This window comes from Artemia sp. Qi Xiang Cuo, chromosome 15, assembly GCF_049724085.1.
Source record: "Artemia sp. Qi Xiang Cuo chromosome 15, ASM4972408v1, whole genome shotgun sequence".
In the NCBI taxonomy this organism is placed as follows: domain Eukaryota; kingdom Metazoa; phylum Arthropoda; class Branchiopoda; order Anostraca; family Artemiidae; genus Artemia; species Artemia sp. Qi Xiang Cuo.
Genome location: NC_142808.1, coordinates 12,387,237 through 12,414,076, shown reverse-complemented (window position 1 = coordinate 12,414,076; position 26,840 = coordinate 12,387,237). Strand labels below are relative to the sequence as shown.

At 34.0% G+C, this 26,840-nt stretch overlaps 1 protein-coding gene across 2 annotated transcripts in view; it reads left to right on the top strand.

Annotated features, from left to right (window-relative positions):
* Positions 1–26,840, top strand: part of LOC148943326 (centrosome-associated zinc finger protein Cp190-like) — a 651,851-nt gene that overhangs the window by 54,267 nt on the left and 570,744 nt on the right. For both annotated transcript variants that reach the window (XM_089100986.1, XM_089100985.1), the window contains exons 4-6: positions 28–311; positions 12,188–12,333; positions 25,768–26,118. In XM_089100986.1, the coding sequence (XP_088957112.1) occupies positions 28–311; positions 12,188–12,333; positions 25,768–26,118 (781 nt within the window). The remainder of the gene's footprint in view (positions 1–27; positions 312–12,187; positions 12,334–25,767; positions 26,119–26,840) is intronic.

The window sequence follows — 26,840 nt, the reverse complement described above, 5'->3', positions numbered from 1 at the left end:
TTTTTTTCTAATTGCAATTTTTTCTAGAAAAGTGGAGGAAGCGCCTCGTCCAACTCGATTTTCCGGTCCAGCTTTCTCCCTAAATCCAACTGATGTTAGCGGTGAAATGACCTACAATGCTCTGACACTAGAAACTCAGATGTCCTCACCGTCACCATCCATAACTTCTTTCAGATCAAGTCCCGCTTTAAGACGGAAAAACAGTGATACGCTATTTGATGAATTAAAAGCTTCAGCTGCAAAGACAAGAAAATATGGGTCTGTAGAAGGGGCCAGTACTCCGAGAAGAATTGGCAAAGAGGATTTGAATGGTTAGTTAAGCTTTGTTCTATGCTGCCCAATTAGATGATATAAGTAAGTTTAGTTTCCCTTTTATGGTTTAGTCTTATACCTGAAATTTTAGAGAGGATGGAAGATTCTTCAAATCTAGTCCTTTGTATTGCTTTAGTTTGCACAATTTTAATAAAAAATATTTTAGTAAGACACTAGGTCTTCCGATAGATTCAAAATTAATTGTCATTTTCTCATCAATATATTTAAGCCCAGCAACTATTACTACTAATACAAAATCATAGCAGTACCAATCCACCTCTGCCAATACAGCGGACGCTTCTCCTCAACCCCAATCTATTCAAAGTTTCATTCTTTATTCTTTTCTCGTGAAGTTCCAGTTCCTTCTCAATCCCTTTTAATGACCTCCCCCCACCCATTCGGGGACAACCCGATGGTACGGTCTCATGAATCCTTTCTTTAAACCTTGATTTTATCCTATCTCTATCCAAGTCTTATTTCATAGAAGAGATTGGACCTATTAAGATGGCTTTAGAAGTGCTGGTAGTTAGACCCCGGCGCCGCGCCGATGAGGGAAGACCGGTGGCGGTTGGACAAAAAACAGCAAGCCGCGCCGCGCCACCGGTAAGACGCCGGCGGCGCGCCGCCGGTGCGATCAATGTTGACCGCAAACATTAATGTTTTCATCAGTCTTTCTCAAATCACAGCTTCAATTTACAACAGATTCGGGCCTATTCATGAGTTCAAAAATTCACAAGTCGCTGGCTGGAAACTGGTGTTCTTCGTTATTCATCAAGAGAAGTAGAAATCTGGTAGGAACGAAATGGCTGTGGCGTTTCAGATCCCTTGCATAATACAAGTAGTTGAAGTATCTATTAGCTATGTATTCTTAATATAAATAATTATCAAAATTAGTAGTTTTTTTCATCAAGCATTACTGCATATAAAACTTCAAATACCGTATCACAAAATTCGTCAGTTCTCAGGGTAAAAACTTTTAATATAACTTTGAACTTATAAGCTTAATTTTTTAATAATGCCCTTTGCCTATATATTTTTTTTAACATTTAAAACATTTTAAATGGGCGAATTTTATTCTTATTTTTTTTTTTTTTTTTTTTGCTCTTTTGGATTCCTAAGAAGCCTTCTTGTATTAAAAAATTGTTTTTAATAAAAATTAAAAAAAAAGATATTTTAAAGTTTTTTTTGGCTTCTTTATAGAAAGTATGTCATGTAGGCTAAGGCTGGACTGCTAATTTTTTATCGCTTTTGGCTGCTCTTTTGCATATTATTCATTTTTTCTTTTGGGGATTCATTCCAAATTATAAACTGATAAATACCTAATATCAGTCAAATTATAAACTGCATCTAAAAGGAGTAAATTTATAAAATTGAAAAATACATGGTGAACACTTCACATGAGAACACTTCAATTACAATGACACAAAAAACACTTAGTCTGGCTATGAAGAAAAATGAAGTACCAGCTATTTTCTTAGGTAAAAAATGAAAAGCTCATCTATTTGAAGTGTAATTAAATGAAATAATATGCAGACTGAAGTAGCTCCAGGAAGATATTGAAATGTTCATCCTAGTTCGTCATTTTTAATCCAACCAAAATGTTAGGACACTTAGTATCAGCTATTGAGTTTAAGCTTTGATTTCTAAATGCTTACAAGAATTACCAAATTTAAGAAAGTCTCAACAATAAATCACCTGTGGTCAAAAGACTTAGACTCCTCTTTGATCCCCACCCAGGCTCAAAGCTTTTGCTATGGTCATTTCCATGGAAATCTCCAAAGAATTTCTTTTTAAAATAGCTTTCAAGCATAGTTAGGGGTATTTAGACTTTTTTGCTTTTCTTCAAAGCTTTGAAAAAAGTGTTATAATATTCGAAATGTTACATTTGTGCATATTTTTGGTAATCATTTGTGGGGTGATCGAATTTTGAAAACCACTGTAGATACGTAAGAACATTGCAACATCTAGTACCCTAAGGTCATAAGACTGTCAAAGACTCCTCCTTGAACCTCCCAAATTGAAAGCTTTTATTATGTCCTGGCCTTTTAGTGTAACTTGGGCACTGGACCAAGGGTGCCATTGTTACTCGAGAGCAACGTTAGGTGGGGATGTCGATATCGCTTTCGTCACACCAATTTGTTTTAGTGTGAATCTGCCTGGTACACATGAATGAATGTTTTCAAAGTAAATCCGTTTCATGAATAGGAAAAAAAACCGGATTGGACGCATATGTCCCTTTCTCTTTGGACGATAAAACCATGCAAGGGCTGCATCAAGTATAACTCACGAAAATCTTGTTAATTTTGTCAACTTTTCAACTTTTTGGCATCCCTGCTTTCAATAAAAAAATCAAGGTGCTATCACTTAAATATAATAACTCCCTATGCCCCCCTTCTGGATACCATCTTGATAGGATACCGTCTCTGCTTTAAATATAAAAAAAAATTTAACTTATTGGCACCCCTGCTTTATAAAACAATCGAGGTATTATCATTTAAATATGATAGCTCAATACCCCCCCCCTCTCTGGAAACCACCTTGATAGGATGCCGTCTCTGCTTTAATTTAAAAAGAATGAGCTTTTTGGGATCCCTGCTTTCAATAAATAACATTTCGAGCTATTATCATTTAAATATAATACCTCCCTACCCCCCCCCCCCCTCTGGATACCACCTTGATAGGAAACCGTCTCAGCTTTCATTAGAAAAATAATTTGCTGATTAATTAACAAGGTCACTAACTGGTTCAAACAAACACGCAAAATAATGTTAAACAGCTTAGTGTTCCTTGAAAAAAAATTGAGGGTATGAGTAAAGGGGTACAAAGACAACAACAAAACTGTCGAAATTATTCAGTTGTATCTAAAATTTTTGTAAAAATGAGTGATAGATTCGCAATGGCATTCCATAAGATCCAAAGAATTGAATTAAAAGCGAGCACACACAAAAGCCAAATAAGGCCAGTAGCCTATGAGAATTCGCAAAATACCCAAGACAATGAACAAGTACTAATGGGGGGCCGTGGGTCTATCAATATATTTCAATGATTTCCTAGGGAATTTGATATCATTTTCTTCTGTCTCCACTTTAAATGAAAAAAAATAATTATCTTTTTAGAATCCTTTCTTTCAATAAAAAAAAATGAGGTATCATTATTTAAAAATGGTAGCCCCCTATCCCCCTCCTTTATTGGCAGTAATCTGCAGTTTATTTATGAATCATATCTTTGGGGTAACTTTTGGTTCAATCTTTAATTCCTCAACCTTGTACATAGCTTAGTCTATAGCTAAGTTTTGTCTCAACCGAAGGCTGTTTTTTTTTTTTGGGGGGGGGGGGGGGTAAAAATGTTCCAGAAAAAAGATTGTATTTTCTATCAGGTGTTATCAATAATTGAGTATTAAACATTAAGAAAATCTTATCTAAAAGCAGCAAAAAAAAAATCTGTAAACTTACAATTCAGCTGTAGAAACAATCTGTTGGCTGTCAATTTCAAAATCAAACAAAAGCCTGAAGCTGTATTGTAGTGAATGCGTTTTATAATTCTTTTCAACTTAAAAATAAGATTTTTGGCTACAAATGATGCAAGAAATAGCGATTGGGAAACTACATTTGAAATGATTTAAACTCATTTCATAAAGACGATACTTTTTTGTCAACATATGAAGAACTATGTATATTGCAATATTTGCAATTGCATATTGCATCTGTCTGGTTTTTATGCAAAGTAACAAAAGAGACGAAAATTAATGAACAAGAGAGCAGTGAAGAATTATGGTATACAAAGTTATATTTGGCAGGGAAAGTCACTGGTGATAAATCACTAGGGGTGGCACCGTGATTACGTGATTTTCGGGGATTTGGGGAACCAAATTTTTTTTCGGGGTGACGCATAGATTTTCGGGGAAATACCCGAAAATTCGGGGATAGTGCTCTGCTTGATTTCTAATCAGGAAAATTGAAATACTAAACCATTAGAGAAGGAAAAGCTCCGACTTTGCGGCTGACGCAATAAAGAATTGCCGTAAAAATAATTTAAAGTTGACCGAACGCCGCCGCCTCTGCCGGCGGCGGCGTTCGACCGGGCCTCTCGTCTGCGGCGTTCGGTCGATCCGCCGGCGCGGTGCCGGGGTCTACTGGCAGTTATGACTTGATATCAAGAAGAATAATAGTCTTGGCTGAATCTCAGTCGGCTGTATCGCTGTTGGGTTCATTTCATTTTCCCGCCTCTGATTCAGATCTAAAGGCAAGGAGCAAAGGAAATGTGTTCAAGGTCCAACGTATCCCTTGCCGAAATGGAAAAATGGAATGATAATGTTGATTTGCTAGCAAATAACGTAGCAGACATCCCACAGTCCAACCCTCTTTTGAAGTGGAATATTAGGGATGCCTTGGGGCATAGAGCAAAAGGTATGGGCAATTTACAAGAGTGGGAAATGTGTTACGGTGAATGTCCGCAAATTGGTTAATGTCGACATTCACCTGTGAATGTCTGAAGTACCTTTTTTTCCTTGGATTTTGTCACCATTTCCAGTCAATTTTTTCAATTTAATGCAAGGTTTGCTGATGGGAGGTTAGGTTAGATTAGTTTTGGTTAGACGAGTTAGCTTAAGTTAGGTTTTTAATCCATTTCTGATATTTAGAACCAAATTTAACCTAATCTAATCTGAACTAACGTAATCTGACCTAACCTAACTTTAACTTTTACCATCATAGGTTGAATAAGACTGAAAAAGCTGACTCGTAAAGGTATATATATATAATATACTACTACTACTACTACTAACAACTCATCGCAGCACCAAGCCGCCTGAGGCCAACACAGCTACGTACGCTCCTCCTCCACCCCAATCTATTCAAAGCCTCACTTTTTACACCCGCCCACGAAGTTCCCATTTCCTTTAAATCTTTCTTTGTGACGTCCTCCCACCCCAGACGGGGACGACCTGCTTTCCGTTTAGCCCTAGATGGTTGGCCGAAAAGAACAATCTTCGGCAATCTGTCATCCTTCATCCGAATAACATGCCCTAACCACCTCAACCTTTCTTTCATTATAGACCTAGAAAGCGGTATTGAACCACATTTTTCGTATAGCCTATTGTTTGAAATACGGTCAGTCAGCCGGGTACCCAGAACAATCCTTAAGCAATTTCTCTGGAAAACATCTAGCAAATCTTCATCCGCTTTTCGGAGCGTCCATGCTTCAGAGCCATATTTGACCACTGTCATCACTGTAGCTTCTAAGATTCTAATCTTGGTTTGCAGACTTATCTTCCTATTCTTCCAGACTTTTTTTAACTGTGAAAAAACACCCTGAGCCTTGGCTATTCTATTTTTAACATCTTCACTGCTCCCCCCATCTTTACTAATAATACTACCAAGGTAAGTGAAACTGCCCACCTGATCAATCTTTTCATTACCCAACGTCACCTTTTCATCTTCACTTATTCCTAGCCTTAGTGACTTGGTCTTCCTAACATTAATTTTCAAACCAATACTAGCACCCTGAACTCGCAAAACCTCTAAAACTTCATTCATTTTGCTCACACTTTCATCTAGGATGCTTAAATAATCAGCATAATCCATGTCCAGGAAACTTTTCCTCCCAGTTTGATTCTGTCGTCTCCTCTTACCTTCCCTGTGGTCCTTAAGACAAAGTTTATGAAAATAATAAATATAGAGGGGGATAGAAGAAAACCTTGCGAAACTCCCGATATAATATAAAACCAGCTGCTAATCTCATTTCCTACCTTAACCTCAGCAGTGTTATTCTCATACATAGCACTAATCACTTTAATGTATTTGTCTGGTATACCATACAAGGACAAGATCTTCACTAAAGCTCTTCTTTTAACAGAATTGAATGCCTGCTCATAATCTATAAAACTGAGGACCAAAGGTGTCTGATAACTTAAGCACTTCTCAATTATTAACCTAATAGTTAAAATTTGGTCAACACATCCTCTACCTTTTCTAAAACTGCACTGTTTCTTCTCTGATAACTTTGTTTACAGCATCTCTCAGTCTAAAAAGTATCATATTACTAAGTAATTTGCTACCTACAGAGACCAGACTAATACCTCGATAATTACCACACTCACTTTTATCACCTTTCTTATAAAGTGGCTTAATTAAGGTTTTCCTAAAATCATTAGGTACTTCCCCTTTTTCAAAAATCATATTCATAATCTCCAGTAACTTATTTCTAACCTCAGAGCCACCATATTTAAGAAACTCATTTACTATATATATGTATATATATATATATATATATATATATATATATATATATATATATATATATATATATATATATAAAATCTATAAAAATAAGTGAAAAGAAACGCATTGGGCCTTACACAATTGGATATTTTTAACTCATTTACCCAGCTCACTGACTTTCTTCATAGTTGAATTTATAACTTAGGCTAATTTAATATCTATCATAGGCAGCGCGCTAGCGCTGCTTAAGTAAAGAACGATGTGGGCACAATGTGTTTTTGTTTTTTTGGTTCTCCATACCCGGGCACTTCGTATCGAAGGAGTCGTCGTAGAAACTTGGAAAAGGGCTCATTCGATTGGAAATTGGAGTGGCTAGTGCGTTTTTAATGGTCGAAAGTGATTGGAGGGCAAATAGCCCCCCCCCCCACGCCCATCATTCCCCCAAACACATCCAATCAAAATTTTGAGATTGCCATTTTGTTCAGCATAGTTGATTTACTAATAGAAAATATGTTTTTGAGGAGAACACTCCCTCACAACCATCAGGGCAAGGGTTTTAAGTTATGCCCTGGGGGCATATAAGGTTTTTATAGAAGGCGTTGTCGTAGAAAATTCAAAACAGGCTCATTCGATTGGAAATTTAAAGGGCTAGTACCCTTTTTAATAGTCGAAAGTGATTGCAGGGCAACTTGCCCCCCCCCCACGCTCATCATTCTCCCAAACTTATCCAATCAAAATTTTGAGAGCACTTTTGTTCAGCGTAGTTGATTTCCAGATATAAAATATGTTTTTGAGGAGGACACTCCCCCACCCTCAGGGCAGGGTTTTATGTTATGCCCTCGGGGCATATAAGTTTTTATTGAAGGCGTTGTCGTAGAAATTTCAAAAAAGGCTCATTCGATTGGAAATTCAAAGGGCTAGTGCCCTTTTTAATAGTCGAAAGTGATTGGAGAGCAAATAGCCACCCCCCCCCCCGCCCACGCCCATCATTGCCCCAAACACATCCAATAAAATTTTGAGATATTCATTTTGTTCAGCGTAGTTGTTTTCCAGATAGAAAATATGTTTTTGAGGAGGACATTCCATCACAACCCTCGGGGCAATGGTTTTAAGTTATGGCCTGGGGGCATATAAGGTTTTTATAGAAGGCGTTGTCGTAGAAACTTCAAAACAGGCTCATTCGATTGGAAATTCAAAGGGCTAGTACCCTTTTTAATAGTAGAAAATGATTGGAGGGCAAGTAGCCCCCCCCCCACGTCCATCATTCCCCCAAACACATCCAATCAAAATTTTGAGATAGAAAATATATTTTTGACGAGGATGCTCCTCCACATCCCTCAGGGCAAGGGTTTCAAGTTATGCCCTGGGGGCATATAAGGTTTTTATAGAAGGTGTTGTCGTAGAAACTGCAAAATAGGCTCATTCGATTGGAAATAAAAAAGGGCTAGTACCCTTTTTAATAGTCGAAAGTGATTGGAGGGCAACTAGCCCCCCTCCCGTGCCCTTCATTCCCCCAAACACATCCCATAAAAATTTTGAGATAGCCATTTTGTTCAGCATAGTTGATTTCCTGATAGAAATTATGTTTTTGAGGAGGATACTCCTCCACATCCCCCAGGGCAAGGGTTTTAAGTTATGCCCTGGGGGCATATAAAGTTTTTATAGAAGGCGTTGTCGTAGAAATTCAATTAAAGCTGATTTGACTGGAAATTCAAAGGGCTAGTGCCCTTTTTAATAGTTAAAAGTGATTTGAGGGCAATTAAACCTCCCCCCACACCCATCATTCCCCCAAACACATCCAATAAAAATTTTGAGATAGTCATTTTGTTCAGGGTAGTTGATTTCCAGATAGAAAGCATATTTTTGAGGAGGACACAACCCTCAGGGCAAGGATTATAAGTTATGCCCTAGGGGCATATAAGGTTTTTATTGAAATCTTTGTCGTAGAAACTTGAAAAAGGGCTCATTCGATTTGAAATTCAAAGGACTAGTACTCTTTTTATTGTCGAAAGTGATTTGAGGGCAACTAACCCCCCTCTCACGCCCACCTTTTCCCCGAACACATCCAATCAAAATTTTTAGATGACTATTTTCTTCCACGTATTTAAAAGTTCCGAGAATTAGTTATTCAAGAATGACAACTCTTCCCCCCAAATCCATTGGAGGAAGGATTTTAATTTATGCCCCGGGGGCATATACAGTTTTTATTGAAAGCATTGTCGTAGAAACTTCAAAAGGGCTCATTGAATTGGAAATTTAAAGGGCTAGTGCCTTTTCTATTAGTTGAAAGTGATTGGATAGCGACTAACGCCCCTCTCACGCCCACCATTTTCCGAAACACATCGAATCAAAATTTTGAGGTATCCATTTTGTTCAACGTAGTTGAAAGTTCTGGAAATTAGGTCTTTTAGGATAATAACCCCCACAGAGCCCTCAGTGCTAGGGTTGTAAGTTATGCCCTGGGGGCATATAAAGTTTTTATTGAAAGCGTTGTCGTAGAAACTTCGAAAAGCGCTCATTCAATTGGAAATTGGAGTGGCTTGTGCCCTTTTTAATAGTCGAAGGTGATTGCAGGGCAGCTAGCCCCCCCACGCCCATCATTCCCCCAAACATATCCAATCAAAATTTTGAGATAGCCATTTTGTTCAGCATAGTTTATTTCCAGATAGAAAATATGTTTTTGAGGAGGATACTCCTCCACAAACTTCAGGGCAAGGGTTTTAAGTTATGTCCTGGGGGCATATAATGTTTTTATAGAAGGCGTTGTCGTAGAAACTTCGAAAGGGCTCATTCGATTGGAAATTTGAGTAGATAGTACCCTTTTTAATAGTCGAAAGTGATTGGAGGGCAACTAGCCCCCCCCCCCACGTCCATCATTCCCCCAAACACATCCAATCAAACTTTTGAGATAGTCATTTTGTTCAGCGTAGTTGTTTTCCAGATAGAAAATATGTTTTTGAGGAGGACACTCCCCCAAAACCATCAGGGCAAGGGTTTTAAGTTATGCCATGGGGGCATATAAGGTTTTTATAGAAGGCGTTGTCGTAGAAACTTCAAAACAGGCTCATACGATTGGAAATTGGAGTGGCTAGTGTCCTTTTTAATAGTTGAAAGTGATTGCAGGGCAGCTAGCCCCCCCACGCCCATCATTCCCCCAAACAAATCCAATCAAAATTTTGAGATAGCCATTTTGTTCAGCATAGTTTATTTCCAGATATAAAATATATTTTTGAGGAGGATACTCCTCCACAAACTTCAGGGCAAGGGTTGTAAGTTATGCCCTGGGGGCATATAAAGTTTTTATTGAAAGCGTTGTCGTAGAAACTTCGAAAAGAGCTCATACGATTGGAAATATGAGTGGCTAGTGTCCTTTTTAATAGTCGAAAGTGATTGGAGGGCAACTAGCCCCCCCCCACGCCCATCATTCCCCCAAACCTATCCAATCAAAATTTTTAGATAGTCATTTTGTTCAGCGTAGTTGTTTTCCAGATAGAAAATATGTTTTTGAGGAGGACACTCCCCCATAACCCTCAGGGCAAAGGTTTTAAGTTATGTCTTGAGGTCATATAAGGTTTTTATTGAAGGCGTTGTCGTAGAAACTTCGAAATAGGCTCATTCGATTGGAAATTCAAAGGGCTAGTACTCTTTTTAATAGTGGAAAGTGATTGGAGGGCAACTAGCCTCCCCCACACCCATCATTTCCCCAAACACTTCCAATAAAAATTTTGAGATAGCCATTTTGTTCAGGGTAATTTAATTCCAGATAGAAAACATATTTTCGAGGAGGACACTCCCCCACAGCCCTCAGGGCAAGGATTATAAGTTATGCCCTGGGGGCATATAAGTTTTTTATTGAAATCGTTGTCGTAGAAGCTTTGAAAGGGGCTCATTTGATTTAAAATTCAAAAGACTAGTACCCTTTTTAATAGTCAAAAGTGATTTGAGGGCAACTAACCCCCTCTCACGCCCACCTTTTCGCCAAACACATCCAATCAAAATTTTTAGATAGCCATTTTATTCAACGTAATTGAAAGTGGAAATTAGGTCTTTAAGGATGAAGGGTGATTAGGTCTTTAGGTCTTTAGTGGAAATTAGGTCTTTAAGGATGACAACCCCTCCCCCCACAGCCGTCAGGGCAAGGGTTGTAAGTTATGCCCTGGGGGCATTTAAGTTTTTATTGAAAGTCCTGTCGTAGAAACTTCAAAATCCTTGGAAAACTACAATAACGTGAAATAACTCTAACTACCAACCAATCATAGGTACACTTATAAATTGTCAAAAATCACAACAATTATCAAGTCAGTAACTACTTCTGTTCAAAAGAAAATCCCAATCAGTGTCTAATCACACGTTATCTACTAGTCAGGTAAAAAGCAAACAGAGACATCAAACAATCTGTCTAAATATACCTATCCAAAAATAAAATAGACAGTCTTCTTCACGTAAATGCACGTATACCCAGAAAGTGATTTCGGGGGGATTTTGAGCCCGGAGAGAGGGGGGAGTGGTTACGAACGAACTCCAAGTAATTTGAGTTAAATAATGATCATCCAAAAATAAGGAGTTAAATAACAGGGTTAGCCGTAGAAATTTATCTGCGGTCCTGCATAATTCTTTTCAGGAGGGGATGGAGGTTGGGATATTGCTTTTTTCTTTGTAAGAAATAAAACACTGTTCCATATATCTTGTAATTTCATGATTACTTTGGACTTATATCTTTTAAAAGGGGGAGGGGGGTCAGGTCCTTGTAACCTTACGTAAGTCCATGGACAACCACCTAAGACCAAAAAGTTAAAACATCAGCGATTATCTGTATTTGGAGAGATACACCCAGAAACCGGTCTCTGGGACCTTAAGAGCCCAGAAGGGGGGGGCATATTCCAAGAAGAATTTATCATCCCTGATGGACTCCTATTAGTAATAAAAACATAACAGAAATTGGAAATTGAAAGAGCTAGTGGCTTTTTTAATAGTTGAGTTTTAATAGTTCCCAAGGCCAGAACAAAATTTGCACTTTACTGAAAAAAATGTAAATGTTTTTACTTTAAAAATTTAATAAATCAAATAATATTAAAATATTGATTACTAAATATAAGCATATGTATATTAAAATGACAATGCACATTCATTTGTATTTTTTCTGTAAAGTGCAATTTTTGTTCTGGCCTTGGGAAGGCGTAGGGGTCTTGCGCCCGACTTATGTTAATTTCTGCTCGTTTTGAGTTTGACTCGGTTATTTATTGTAATTTCTGTTCGTTTTGGGTTTCATTTATTTATTGATGCTGATTTGTGTTAGTTTCACGCTTGGTAGATTATTTGATTTTATTTTGTTCATTTTTTGTTTAATAGTTCTTTACTTTTCTTTAAAAAACTTATTTTGTGGAAAAAGTTTTTTAAATTAATGTTATGTAAAGCCCAATCTGTTTTGCACCCTCGTATACTTCTCGTGAAAATAAAAATGTTTTTCTACTTCAAGTCCATTTTGAAAATGACTTAAATTTATTTTTATATTTACTATTATTTTTATTTGCACTCACACTTAAGACGTATTTAATAATTTATATTTTGTTGCATAATATTTTTATTATAATATTTATTATAAAGTCAAGAGTGCGAATTATTATGGTAGCGAATATATTTTCTTTTTTGCTTTCTAGAAATGAGGGAATTTTCCCAAGAGCAAAGACTTCGTAAAGAGCAACTCTTAGACGAAGATGACCATCAGGCTGAATCAGAAGATGATTTCCATCATTTTGAAGATGATGATGATGTGGTACAGAGACCTTCTTCTCAGTTTACTCGGGTAAGATTAGAGATACTTAGCCTTTATTGACTCAAAATATACTGCTACTACCACAAACAACTCACTGCAGCACCAAGCCACCTGAGGCCAACACACGCTCCTCTTCCATCCTAATCTATCCAAAGCCTCCATCTTCACACTCTCCCAGGAAGTTTCCATTTCTCTTAAATCTTTTTTACGACCCACCACAACCGTCTATAACCTGCTTTCTGTTTAGCCCTAGACGGTTGGCTGAAAAGGACAATCTTTGGCAATCTGTCATCCTTCATCCGCAGAACGTGCCCTTGCCATCTCAACCTCTCTTTCATTATAGCCTTAGAAAGCGGGATTGAACCAAATTTTTCGTTACCCAAAATTTTTCGTTACTTAAAATTTAAGCACTTTTTATGCTATAATATTAATTCATTTGGGGAGTATTTTGACCAATCTTCGGACCAGAAGCCTCCTTCCTTGTTTGCAGGTATGGAAACAAAAGATAGAGTATATTTTTGGCAAGAGTGACATTTTGAAATAAGTTTGCTGAGCTCTAGCACCCAAAGGTATATTAAGATTATGGGTTGGGCCTCATGTCCAATGAAGCAGATTATTCTACCAATAGATGGGGCTTAAATTGCTGAAAGTTGCATTTATACATAAAAGCGTACAGGTCTAACCCTTAAGGGAAGTGAAGGAGTGAAAGTTCAAAATCACTTTTCATGCCATTATTTTTATTCATCTGGTGTGTGTTTCGACCAATCTTCGAAACAGAACCCCTCCCCCCTTCCTTGTGTGCAGGAATTGGAACAGAGGATAAAAAATGGTTCTTGGAAGAATGATGAAATGATTTTACCTGGCCCCTTAAATAATGTTTGACTCAGATTCTGAGGGTGCCCCATGCTAGGTTCACAAAATGCTATACACAAAACAAATTTTACATCCAAGAACATTTTGCTTAAGTTTGTATTTCCTTTTGTTTTTCTTTTATAGCATTTACTTTTGTGTATTTCCTTTTATAGCGTTTGTGTGTTTTCTTTGTTTATTCATGTTTTCTTAAAGTTAAGTTTTCTGTTTAAATTTGTTCCCCCATTGATAAAAACTTCTGGATATTAAGTCGATATGTTTGGACTTTTATTAGTATTTTGACATTAAAAAGTATTTAAACGAAAAGTGTCAGTAGACGTTTTCTAGTGTCACAAAAATTTCACACATTTTCGTTTCAATTGTAAATGAAAGGGAGTGGGGTCTAGGAAATTGTTATGAACGGTCTCCCATTGCAGTGAAAATATAATTTTGATTTAATTGCAAATATCTTTGATTCTAATCTAATATATTGCTTTAAAAGACTTTCTAAAATGTTTCTTTAGGTGGTGTTTTTTTAAATATTTTAGGCTTTTATTTTTTGTAACTTAATATTTTTTTATTTGTTAATATTTTCTAACTCATTTCTTCTGCTGAAGAAGAATTACCTCTCATGCTGATGAACGTGTCGGTTGCCGGCTGCCAATTCTTTTTTTTTCGTTAGAAAATTGGAAAAAAACATTTGGCTGAAGGAAAATTGGGAGGAAAAAAAGTGTTGAAATAACCGATAAAGCGGAAAACTAATTTGCGTCCTCTTCTTTTAAAATAGTCAGGGCGTAGTCAGCGAATATACGGTCTTCAAACGCTTCGATGACAGACTACGACTGTCTAGGTCTGATAGATAAAGTGGTGCTCTTGATAGTTTTCTTCCAGTGTTTTAAGAGCGTAAGCTTGTAAATGACAGGTTGCCTTTTTCCCGAAAAAACAAAATTTTCTTTGTAAATATTTTAAATTTGTTGGACATCAGACGTTTATAAAAAGAATTTGGATCAACAAGCTATCAATATGCAGGTTGAGACTGAATTAGCCTAACTCTGTTGAAAATAGATCGAGCATTAAGTGGAGATCGAGGATTGAGCTTGGTATGATGAAGCAAATGGATCTTGAAATAAATCGAGCATTAAGATTAAACTTTATTTAGTCAAATCCATGTTTTAGCCTGAGTCCTTAGAGCTTTAAATGAGCCTTAATCTAGGATAAAACACAGAATGTGCCCTTGTTGAATTAAAATGGTGGTTGTTAACTGAAAGCCCTGTCCAGCGCATAGAGATGGCAAAATAACATAGGCCAGATTCTACAATCTCTCATGAACAGGTTTTAACGTTAACCTTGAATTAGGTTAATGCTTCATTTACAGATTGCGGAAATCCATGCGGAAATCGGTCCGTATCCTTTCGAACGATGACCTAGAAAACGCTACATTTTAAGGCAATTTTTTAAATAAATGGATCAGCGTAACCAAAGCTTTCAAGATGAGAGCAAGCTATCTCATTATGGTCCTGTATTCTAAATTTACCCTAAAAATTGATTAGAATAAGCTACAGTGCCTGTAGCTATCACCAAAATTTCAAGAAAGATGTAATGATTTTACCCTCCTCTGAAAGCTGTTTAGCAATAGAGAATCAATGGCACCATTTCTCTGGGTTTTCTTATTGCCTGGGTGAGCAGTATCATACAAGCTGGGGTAGCCTCCTCTAAATAGCCCCTCCTCTAGATAGCCAAATAGACCCTCCTCTACATAGCAAAATATACCCTTCTCTAGATAGACCCTCCTCTATATAGCAAAATCTAGACCCTTCTCTAGATAGGAGATAGACCCTCCTCTAGATAGCGAAATGACACCATTTTTCTGGGTATTCTTATACCCTGGGTGAGCAGTATCATACAAGCTGGGGTAGCCTTGAACCAATGTTATGACATCATGAAGCTGTAGATGATCCATGGTTATTATTCATTTAAAAACGTTGCCAAGAATCCGTCCTGATTTCACCTAATCGTTCAAGAAAGCTAGAGAGTATTTCAAGCACGAAAACCGATGATGTCCCCACATGGATTGCTAAATCCAGACGGACTTCTACAATGTGTAAATGCACTATGAATTTAAGAATTCATTCTTTGCAATGTAATAATAAACGCCAGTGTGTGATTACCTAGCCTCTAATGTACACATCTCAATGTTCGAGTGCGTTAGATTTGAAATTGAAAATAATCTGCAAAGGTGGTCATTAGCGCCACCTAATATCTCCGAGTAAAATTCTGTTCCTATTTATAGTACAAAGGACAGTGAAAATGAAAACTGATTGTTTTGAATTGGTTAATTGAAAACTTCCTCAGTCATATATTTTCATAAAATCTAGGAAAATTCGGGAGTTCAATTCTTAATGTAAGAGACCTCAGTTGTAATAAATATCCAGAAGCATCCAAGGTAAGCCTAATGAATAAATTGAACTCTTTCAATTAGGAACTACAAAGAAAAGAATTTATTTCAGACGAATACATTTAATGAAAATATAATTATAAGGAAAAATCGATCCCCATTACAGTACCAAATTTGAAAAAAAGAAAAGAAGTCAAAAAATAAAATTAAGCTAAAAATATGTGCGCAAAATAGCCTAAGGAAGGGTAACTTTCCTTTAAAGTTGAAGTTAGCTTTGGGAATCGACATATTGTTAATGTTTGTCTTTTTACAATTGAAAAGCGTTGTTATATTTGACTAGATTCGTTTTTTTCCGTTTTTTCCTTTTCCGTTTTTCGTATATTCTAGATTTGTTTTTCTTTTTTTCTTATCTTCTTTTTTTCTTATATTTAACTAGATTGTTTTTTTTTCTTGTCTCCTTTTTTTTCTTTTTTTCTTATATTTAAATAGATTTTTTTTTTCTTGACGAAAGTGTGAGATTTTTTTAAAGACTTTGTAATTTAGGAACGACTAATAGAAAAATGTTAAAAAATCGCAGTTTTCAGTTAAGAGTAGTCCGAAGACGTGTCCGAGGGGCAATTAATGTTTTTGTTCTCGGTAGTTTTCTGAGCGAAAAAAAGTATATTGAAAATATCGTAGTTTCCAGTTATGAATAGTCCTAAGACGTGTGCAAGGGATAATTAATGTTTTTTTCAGTAGTTTTCTGAGTAAAAAAAAAATTTAGTGAAAAAATCGTAGTTTTTTATTATGAATTGTCCGAAGACGTGTCCAAGGGGTAATTAGTGTTTTTGTTTTCCGAGTGAAAAAATATAGTAAAAAAATAGTAGTTTTCAGTTATGAACAGTCCTAAGACGTGTCCAAGGGGTAATTAATGTTTTTGTTTTCAGCATTTTTCAGAGTTAAAAAATTATATTAAAAATAGTAGTTTTCAGTTATGAAGAGTCCTAAGACGTGCCCTAGGGGCAATTAATGGTTTTTTTCAGTAGTTTTCTGAGTGAAAAAATTATAGTGAAAAAATCGTTGTTTTCAGTTATGAAGAGTCCTAAGACGTGTCCAAGGGGGAATTAATGTTTTGTTTTCAGTAGTTTTCTGAGTGAAAAAATCGTAGTTTTCAGTTATGAATAGTCCTAAGACGTGTCCAAGGGGCAATTAATGTTTTTGTTTTCAGTAGTTTTTCTGAGTGAAAAATTATAGTGAAAAATCGTAGTTTTCAGTTATGAATAGTCCTAAGACGTGTCTAAGGGGCAATTAACGTTTTTTTTTCAGTGGTTTTTTGAGCGAAAAACTTATAGTGAAAAGTTATGAACAGTCCGAAGACGTGTCCAAGAGGCAATTAATGTTTTTGTTTTCAGTAGTTTTCTGAGTGAAAAGATTATTGTGAAAAAATCATAGTTTTCTGTTATGAATAGTCCTAAGATGTGTCCAAGGGGTAATTAATGTTTTTGTTTTCAGTAGTTTTTTGAGTGAAAAAATAATTGTGAAAAAATCGTAGTTTTCAGCTAAGAATAGTCCTAAGACGTGCCCAAGGGCAGTTAATGTTTTGTTTTCAGTAGTTTTCTGAGTGAAAAATTTGTAGTAAAAAATCGTAGTTTTCAGTTAAGAATAGTCCTAAGACGTGTCCAAGGGCAGTTAATGTTTTGTTTTCAGTAGTCTTCTGAGTGAAAAATTTATAGTGAAAAAATCGTAGTTTTCAGTTATGAATAGTCCTAAGACGTGTCCTAGGGGCAATTAATGTTTTTTTCAGTAGTTTTCTGAGTGAAAAAATTATAGTGAAAAAATCGTAGTTTTCAGTTATGAATAGTCCTAAGACGTATCCAAAGGGGAATTAATGTTTTGTTTTCAGTAGTTTTCTGAGTGAAAAATCCGTAGTTTTCAGTTATGAATTATAAGACGTGTCCAAGGGGCAATTAATGTTTTTGTTTTCAGTAGTTTTCTGAGTGAAAAAAGTATAGTGAAAAATCGTAGTTTTCAGTTATGAATAGTCCTAAGACGTGTCCTAGGGGCAATTAATGTCTTTTTTCAGTAGTTTTCTGAGTGATAAATTATAGTGAAAAATCGTAGTTTTTAGTTATTAATAGGCCTAAGACGTGTCTAAGGGGCAATTAACGTTTTTGTTTTCAGTGGTTTTTTGAGAGAAAAAATTATAGTGAAAAAATCGTAGTTTTCAGTTATGAATAGTCTTAAGCCAATATCCAAGGGGTAATTAATGTTTTTGTTTTCAGTAGTTTTTGAGTGAAATAATTATTGTGAAAAAATCGTAGTTTTCAGTTATGAATAGTCTTAAGACATGTCCAAGGGGTAATTAATGTTTTTGTTTTCAGTAGTTTTTTGAGTGAAAAAATTATTCTGAAAAAATTGTTGTTTTCAGTTATGAATAGTCCTAAGACATGTCCAAGGGGTAATTAATGTTTTTGTTTTCAGTAGTTTTTTGAGCGAAAAAATCGTAGTTTTCAAAAAATGAATAGTCCTAAGACGTATCCTAGGGGTAATTAATGTTTTTGTTTTCAGTAGTTTTTTGAGTGAAAAAATTACTGTGAAAAAAATCGTAGTTTTCAGTTATGAATAGTCCTAAGACATGTCCAAGGGGTAATTAATGTTTTTGTTTTCAGTTGTTTTTTGAGTTAAAAAATTATTTTGAAAAAATCGTAGTTTTCAGTTATTAATAGTCCTAAGACATGTCCAAGGGGTAATTAATGTTTTGGTTTTCAGTAGTTTTTTGAGTGACAAAATCGTAGTTTTCAAAAAATGAATAGTCCTAAGACATGTCCAAGGGGGAATTAATGTTTTGTTTTCAGTAGTTTTCTGAGTGAAAAAATCGTAGTTTTCAGTTATGAATAGTCCTAAGACGTGTCCAAGGGGCAATTAATGTTTTTGTTTTCAGTAGTTTTTCTGAGTGAAAAAATTATAGTGAAAAATCGTAGTTTTCAGTTATGAATAGTCCTAAGACGTGTCTAAGGGGCAATTAATGTTTTTTTTCAGTGGTTTTTTGAGCGAAAAACTTATAGTGAAAAGTTATGAACAGTCCGAAGACGTGTCCAAGAGGCAATTAATGTTTTTGTTTTCAGTAGGTTTCTGAGTGAAAAGATTATAGTGAAAAAATCGTAGTTTTCAGTTATGAATAGTCCTAAGATGTGTCCAAGGGGTAATTAATGTTTTTGTTTTCAGTAGTTTTTTGAGTGAAGAAATTATTGTGAAAAAATCGTAGTTTTCAGTTAAGAATAGTCTTAAGACGTGCCCAAGGGCAGTTAATGTTTTGTTTTCAGTAGTTTTCTGAGTGAAAAATTTGTAGTAAAAAATCGTAGTTTTCAGTTAAGAATAGTCCTAAGACGTGTCCAAGGGCAGTTAATGTTTTGTTTTCAGTAGTTTTCTGAGTGAAAAAATTATAGTAAAAAATCGTAATTTTCAGTTTTGAAGAGTCCTAAGACGTGTCCTAGGGGCAATTAATGTTTTTTTCAGTAGTTTTCTGAGTGAAAAAATTATAGTGAAAAAATCTTAGTTTTCAGTTATGAAGAGTCCTAAGACGTATCCAAAGGGGAATTAATGTTTTGTTTTCAGTAGTTTTCTGAGTGAAAAAATCGTAGTTTTCAGTTATGAATTATAAGACGTGTCCAAGGGGCAATTAATGTTTTTGTTTTCAGTAGTTTTCTTAGTGAAAAAATTATAGTGAAAAATCGTAGTTTTCAGTTATGAATAGTCCTAAGACGTGTCTAAGGGGCAATTAACGTTTTTGTTTTCAGTGGTTTTTCGAGAGAAAAAATCGTAGTTTTCAGTTATGAATAGTACTAAGCCAATGTCCAAGGGGTAATTAATGTTTTTGTTTTCAGTAGTTTTTTGAGTGAAAAAAATATTGTGAAAAAATCGTAGTTTTCAGTTATGAATAGTCCTAAGACATGTCCAAGGGGTAATTAATGTTTTTGTTTTCAGTAGTTTTTGAGTTAAATAATTATTGTGAAAAAATCGTAGTTTTCAGTTATGAATAGTCCTAAGACATGTCCAAGGGGTAATTAATGTTTTTGTTTTCAGTAGTTTTTTGAGTGAAAAATTTATAGTGAAAAAATCGTAGTTTTCAGTTATGAATAGTCCTAAGACGTGTCCTAGGGGCAATTAATGTTTTTTTCAGTAGTTTTCTGAGTGAAAAAATTATAGTGAAAAAATCGTAGTTTTCAGTTATGAATAGTCCTAAGACGTATCCAAAGGGGAATTAATGTTTTGTTTTCAGTAGTTTTCTGAGTGAAAAAATCGTAGTTTTCAGTTATGAATTATAAGACGTGTCCAAGGGGCAATTAATGTTTTTGTTTTCAATAGTTTTCTTAGTGAAAAAATTATAGTGAAAAATCGTAGTTTTCAGTTATGAATAGTCCTAAGACGTGTCCTAGGGGCAATTAATGTCTTTTTTCAGTAGTTTTCTGAGTGATAAATTATAGTGAAAAATCGTAGTTTTTAGTTATTAATAGGCCTAAGACGTGTCTAAGGGGCAATTAACGTTTTTGTTTTCAGTGTTTTTTTTAGAGAAAAAATTATAGTGAAAAAATCGTAGTTTTCAGTTATGAATAGTCTTAAGCCAATGTCCAAGGGGTAATTAATGTTTTTGTTTTCAATAGTTTTTTGAGTGAAAAAATTATTGTGAAAAAAATCGTAGTTTTCAGTTATGAATAGTCCTAAGACATGTCCAAGGGGTAATTAATGTTTTTGTTTTCAGTAGTTTTTGAGTGAAATAATTATTGTGAAAAAATCGTAGTTTTCAGTTATGAATGGTCCTAAGACATGTCCAAGGGGTAATTAATGTTTTTGTTTTCAGTAGTTTTTTGAGTGAAAAAATTATTTTGAAAAAATTGTAGTTTTCAGTTATGAATAGTCCTAAGACATGTCCAAGGGGTAATTAATGTTTTTGTTTTCAGTAGTTTTTTTAGAGAAAAAATCGTAGTTTTCAAAAAATGAATAGTCCTAAGACGTATCCTAGGGGCAATTAATGTTTTTGTTTTCAGTAGTTTTTTTAGTGAAAAAATTACTGTGAAAAAAATCGTAGTTTTCAGTTATAATTAGTCCTAAGACATGTCCAAGGGGCAATTAATGTTTTTGTTTTCAGTAGTTTTTTGAGTGAAAAAATTACTGTGAAAAAATCGTAGTTTTAAGTTTTGATTAGTCCTATGACATGTCCAAGGGGTAATTAATGTTTTTGTTTTCAGTAGTTTTTTGAGTGACAAAATCGTAGTTTTCAAAAAATGAATAGTCCTAAGACATGTCCAAGGGCCAATTAATGTTTTTGTTTTCAGTAGTTTTTCTAGTGAAAAAATGGTAGTTTTCAAAAAATGAATAGTTCTAAGACGTGTCCAAAGGGCAATTAATGTTTTTGTTTTCAGTAGTTTTTCTGAGTGAAAAAATTATAGTGAAAAATCGTAGTTTTCAGTTATGAATAGTCCTAAGACGTGTCTAAGGGGCAATTAATGTTTTTGTTTTCAGTAGTTTTCTGAGTGAAAAGATTATAGTGAAAAAATCGTAGTTTTCAGTTATGAATAGTCCTAAGATGTGTCCAAGGGGTAATTAATGTTTTTGTTTTCAGTAGTTTTTTGAGTGAAAAAATTATTGTGAAAAAATCGTAGTTTTCAGTTAAGAATAGTCCCAAGACGTGTCCAAGGGCAGTTAATGTTTTGTTTTCAGTAGTTTTCTGAGTGAAAAATTTATAGTAAAAAATCGTAGTTTTCAGTTAAGAATAGTCCTAAGACGTGTCCAAGGGCAGTTAATGTTTTGTTTTCAGTAGTCTTCTGAGTGAAAAATTTATAGTGAAAAAATCGTAGTTTTCAGTTATGAATAGTCCTAAGACGTGTCCTAGGGGCAATTAATGTTTTTTTCATCAGTTTTCTGAGTGAAAAATTATAGTGAAAAATCGTAGTTTTCAGTTATGAATAGTCCTAAGACGTGTCCAAAGGGGAATTAATGTTTTGTTTTCAGTAGTTTTCTGAGTGAAAAAACCGTAGTTTTCAGTTATGAATTATAAGACGTGTCCAAGAGGCAATTAATGTTTTTGTTTTCAGTAGTTTTCTGAGTGAAAAAATTATAGTGAAAAATCCTAGTTTTCAGTTATGAATAGTCCTAAGACGTGTCCTAGGGGCAATCAATGTTTTTTTTCAGTAGTTTTCTGAGTGAAAAAATTTTAGTGAAAAATCGTAGTTTTTAGTTATGAATAGGCATAAGACGTGTCTAAGGGGGAATTAACGTTTTTGTTTTCAGTGGTTTTTTGAGAGAAAAAATCGTAGTTTTCAGTTATGAATAGTCCTAAGCCAATGTCCAAGGGGTAATTAATGTTTTTGTTTTCAGTAGTTTTTTGAGTGAAAAAAAAATTATTGTGAAAAAAACGTAGTTTTCAGTTATGAATAGTCCTAAGACATGTCCAAGGGGTAATTAATGTTTTTGTTTTCAGTAGTTTTCTAGTGAAATAATTATTGTGAAAAAATCGTAGTTTTCAGTTATGAATAGTCCTAAGACATGTCCAAGGGGTAATTAATGTTTTTGTTTTCAGTAGTTTTTTGAGTGAAAAAATTATTCTGAAAAAATTGTAGTTTTCAGTTATGAATAGTCCTAAGACATGTCCAAGGGGTAATTAATGCTTTTGTTTTCAGTAGTTTTTTGAGTGAAAAAATCGTAGTTTTCCAAAAATGAATAGTCCTAAGACGTATCCTAGGGGCAATTAATGTTTTTGTTTTCAGTAGTTTTTTTAGTGAAAAAATCATTGTGAAAAAATCGTAGTTTTCAGTTTTGATTAGTCCTATGAAATTTCCAAGGTGTAATTAATGTTTTTGTTTTAAGTAGTTTTTTCAGTTAAAAAATATAGTTAAAAAATCGTAGTTTTAAGTTATTATTAGTCCTAAGACATGTCCAAGGGGTAATTAATGTTTTAATTTTCAGTTGTTTTTTTAGTGACAAAATTGTAGTTTTCAAAAAATGAATAGTCCTAAGACATGTCCAAGGGCCAATTAATGTTTTTGTTTTTAGTAGTTTTTTTAGTGAAAAAATCGTAGTTTTCAAAAAATGAATAGTCCTAAGACGTACCCGAGGGGCAATTAATGTTTTTGTTTTCAGTAGTTTTTTGAGTGACAAAATCGTAGTTTTCAAAAAATGAATAGTCCTAAGACATGTCCAAGGGCTAATTAATGTTTTTATTTTCAGTAGTTTTTTTTAGTGAAATAATCGTAATTTTCAAAAAATGAATAGTCCTAAGACATGTCCAAGGGCCAATTAATGTTTTTGTTTTCAGTAGTTTTTTTTAGTGAAAAAATCGTTGTTTTCAAAAAATGAATAGTCCTAAGACGTACCCAAGGGGCAATTAATGTTTTTGTTTTCAGTATTTTTTTGAGTGACAAAATCGTAGTTTTCAAAAAATGAATAGTCCTAAGACATGTCCAAGGGGCAATTAATGTTTTTGTTTTCAGTAGTTTTTTTAGTGAAATAATCGTAGTTTTCAAAAAATGAATAGTCCTAAGACATGTCCAAGGGCCAATTAATGTTTTAGTTTTCAGTAGTTTTTCTAGTGAAAAAATCGTAGTTTTCAAAAAATGAATAGTCCTAAGACGTGTCCAAGGGGCAATTAATGTTTTAGTTTTTGATGCACTTGGTACTGTAAGTAAAAATATTGGGTATATCTAAGCTTTATGTTAATTGTTAAAAGAACCGGTGTGATCAAATTTTATTTCCGATATTTCCGCCGAATTTTAAAGATTTAGCAAAATTTTAAATCGATCTTAGCCGAATTCCTGTCGCAATTGGGATTTATTCGATTGCTACAAAATGTCTCACAAATTGTGGTGTATCTTTTCACAGGAAATGGATAATATGCGAAATATTCTTTATTTTGACGTCTATTTTTATTTATAATTTTAAAAATCATTTAGTTTTTTAAAATAAAATAAAGCTTTTTTTATAAATTTTATATAAGTTCTGTCTGTAGCGTGTAAGTCATGCGATAGTGCCAGAAAAAGGATTGTATTGAATTTCTGGTGTCCCAAGACCGAAAAATAAAACGAGTCCTAGCATCAATTTTTCTACGTATCTAACCTTGTGCTTGAAGAATTTTTTATCATAAAGTTTGCATTTTTTTTATTATTTATATTTTTATTAATTATTTTATTTATAGAAATATGCGTAAATATGTAAAGAGCTCTGAATAGACTGGGTCGGAGAAGGAGCGTGCGTAGCTGTGTTGACCTCTGGTGGTTTCGTGCTGCAGTTGTTATTAATATTAGTAGTATATAATATTATTTGTTATATTTATTTCTTAACAAAATTTATTTTTTTATATTTTATTTTGTATTATATTTTATTATTTATTATTAGCTAATTGCTTTTCTTAGCTAATGACCTGCTTTGTCTAAAAACGGGGGTGATAGAGACAAATGCTTTGTATATTTTTAATTCGCATGTCTCATTTGTCTTAAAACAAGTGTTGAACAAGTATTTGATATGTTTATTTGAAAGCAAAGTAATTTTTTTATATTTTATTTTATATTATATTTTATTATTTATTATTAGCTAATTGCTTTTCTTAGCTAATGACCTGCTTTGTCTAAAAACGGGGGTGATAGAGACAAATGCTTTGTATATTTTTAATTCGCATGTCTCATTTGTCTTAAAACAAGTGTTGAACAAGTATTTGTCATGTTCATTTGAAAGCAAAGTGATTTTTTATATTTTATTTTATATTATATTTTATTATTTATTATTAGCTAATTGCTTTTCTTAGCTAATGACCTGCTTCGTCTAAAAACGGGGGTGATAGAGACAGATGCTTTGTATATTTTTAATTCGTATGTCTCATTTGTCTTAAAACAAGTGTCGAACAAGTATTTGTTATGTTTATTTGAAACCAAAGTAATTTTTTATATTTTATTTTATATTATATTTTATTATTTATTATTAGCTAATTGCTTTTCTTAGCTAATGACCTGCTTTGTCTAAAAACGGGGGTGATAGAGACAAAGGCTTTGTATATTTCTAATTCGCATGTCTCATTTGTCTTAAAACAAGTGTTGAACAAGTATTTGTCATGTTTATTTGAAAGCAAAGTAATTTTTTTTTATTTTATTTTATATTATATTTTATTATTTATTATTAGTAAATTGCTTTTCTTAGCTAATGACCTGCTTTGTCTAAAAACGGGGGTGATAGAGACAAATGCTTTGTATATTTTTAATTCGCATGTCTCATTTGTCTTAAAACAAGTGTTGAACAAGTATTTGTCATGTTTATTTGAAAGCAAAGTAATTTTTTTATATTTTATATTATATTTTATTATTTATTATTAGCTAATTGCTTTTCTTAGCTAATGACCTGCTTTGTCTAAAAACGGGGGTGATAGAGACAAATGCTTTGTATATTTTTAATTCGCATGTCTCATTTGTCTTAAAACAAGTGTTGAACAAGTATTTGTCATGTTCATTTGAAAGCAAAGTAATTTTTTTATATTTTATTGTGTATTTGATTTTATGGTATGTTGTTTATTATTAACTAATTGTTTTTCTTAGTTAACAATCTGCTTAGAGTAATCTAAAAAATGGTAAGTGATAGAAACAAACGGCTTTACATATTTCAACATGTTTCAATTGTCATAAAACAAGCGTTAAATACCAAGATATCTGTCGAAGCTTTTTTTGTGTAATTACTGTAACTGCCACTGCATAATGCTGAACTTTTCTACGAGTTGTTTCCCGTGTCAAGCCTAGCATTCACTTTCTATGGCTTCTAGGGCCAAATGAAAAGCGGGTTGTCCCAGAATCGGTTGGGAGGATTTAAGGAATGATTTAAGGGAAATAGGAGCTTCTTGGAAGGATGTCAAGCAAGGCCGTATCCAGGAGCCCTCCGAAATGTTTGTCTGACTCGTAAAAATGTAACAAAAATGGATATAAACAAATTTTTTTTAATGCGTTTTTTGAGTTTTTTGGTATAAAACCCCCTTCGAAAAAAAATCCTTGTGTAAAACACCCCCTGAAAAAAAAAATCCTGGTTACGGCTTTTGTGTCAATAGGGAGGCTTTGAATAAGATTGGAATGGAGTAAGAATGTTCGTAGCTGTGTGGGCCTCAGGTTGCTTGGTGCTGTAGGGAGTTGTTATTAGTAGTAGTATTCTAACATTGCCCTTGAAGAATCTGTATTGTTTTCTTTTGAAGAATCTGACTAATTGTTTTCTTTTAGGCTGAAAACGCCGACGAAAGAGTTGTACCTAAAACGGTCAAAGAATTGGAAGTAACAATTATTCAGGGAAATACACCAACGTGCTCTATCATTACACTTTATAACGAGAACCACGAGATCCTGATGTCGAAAGAATTGGGAGAAGCTCCTTTGGAAATTAATATTCCTAACAAACTCATTGGTGAAATACTAAAGTCAGTTCCAGAGCTAGTGTTAGAGCACTCGAGTGTTCAACTGAAAATTGTTAGGAAATATATGGATCAGACTAATAGAAAGATGAAGACGAGAATATCAAAGGTTGCGTTGCGTGCGAGCACGACAGACAGACCGCCTGAGAAGACAGAGCCACCTGTAAGTTTTTGATTTATCTTTACCCTTTTCTCTACTGTTCTGTTTTTATGATAAGATCTTAAGACTGTATTTAATTAAGATACGAAGTCTGCCACTTCGCAATATGAATATTTTTTTTTTTACAAAGTAGAACCACTACTCTGTGGAAATGATTTCTTTGTGATTCAGAAATATAGGAGCTTGATTGAAATTTAATTTAACGAATGAAAATAGTGTCATCTATACTTATGAAATGTTTACTTGTGTTTCTTTTGGCGAAAAGGTTTCAAAAGTGCAGTAAAAACGGTTTTTTTTACTGTGTCTAAACGAGAAAAAAAATTTTGGAATACAGGTGTAGTGTTTAAAAATCTTTAAATACCATGAGTAAGATTAGGGGAAAGAAATATATGCTAAATGTATTCATGTAATAATTCTTTAAAGTTCCTTTTATACAGGATGAAATTTTGGATAAAAAAATATAGATAAAAATTTGGTAAACAAAGCTTTTAAAAGCTTTGGTAAAGGTAAAGGTAAAGCTTTGATTTTCACTAATGAGGGTCTTTGTATGAAAGATAACAAAATTTAACTCCGTGTAAAACAAAAAGATTGAATTATGGTAACACATTTGGACAGGTGAAATTCAGCTTGTTAATTTCACATAAATGCCTCCACTTCATGTAACTGCCTCCACTTCATGTATGGTAGGTATTATGCCACCACCTCATATAAAGGTGGGACTCATT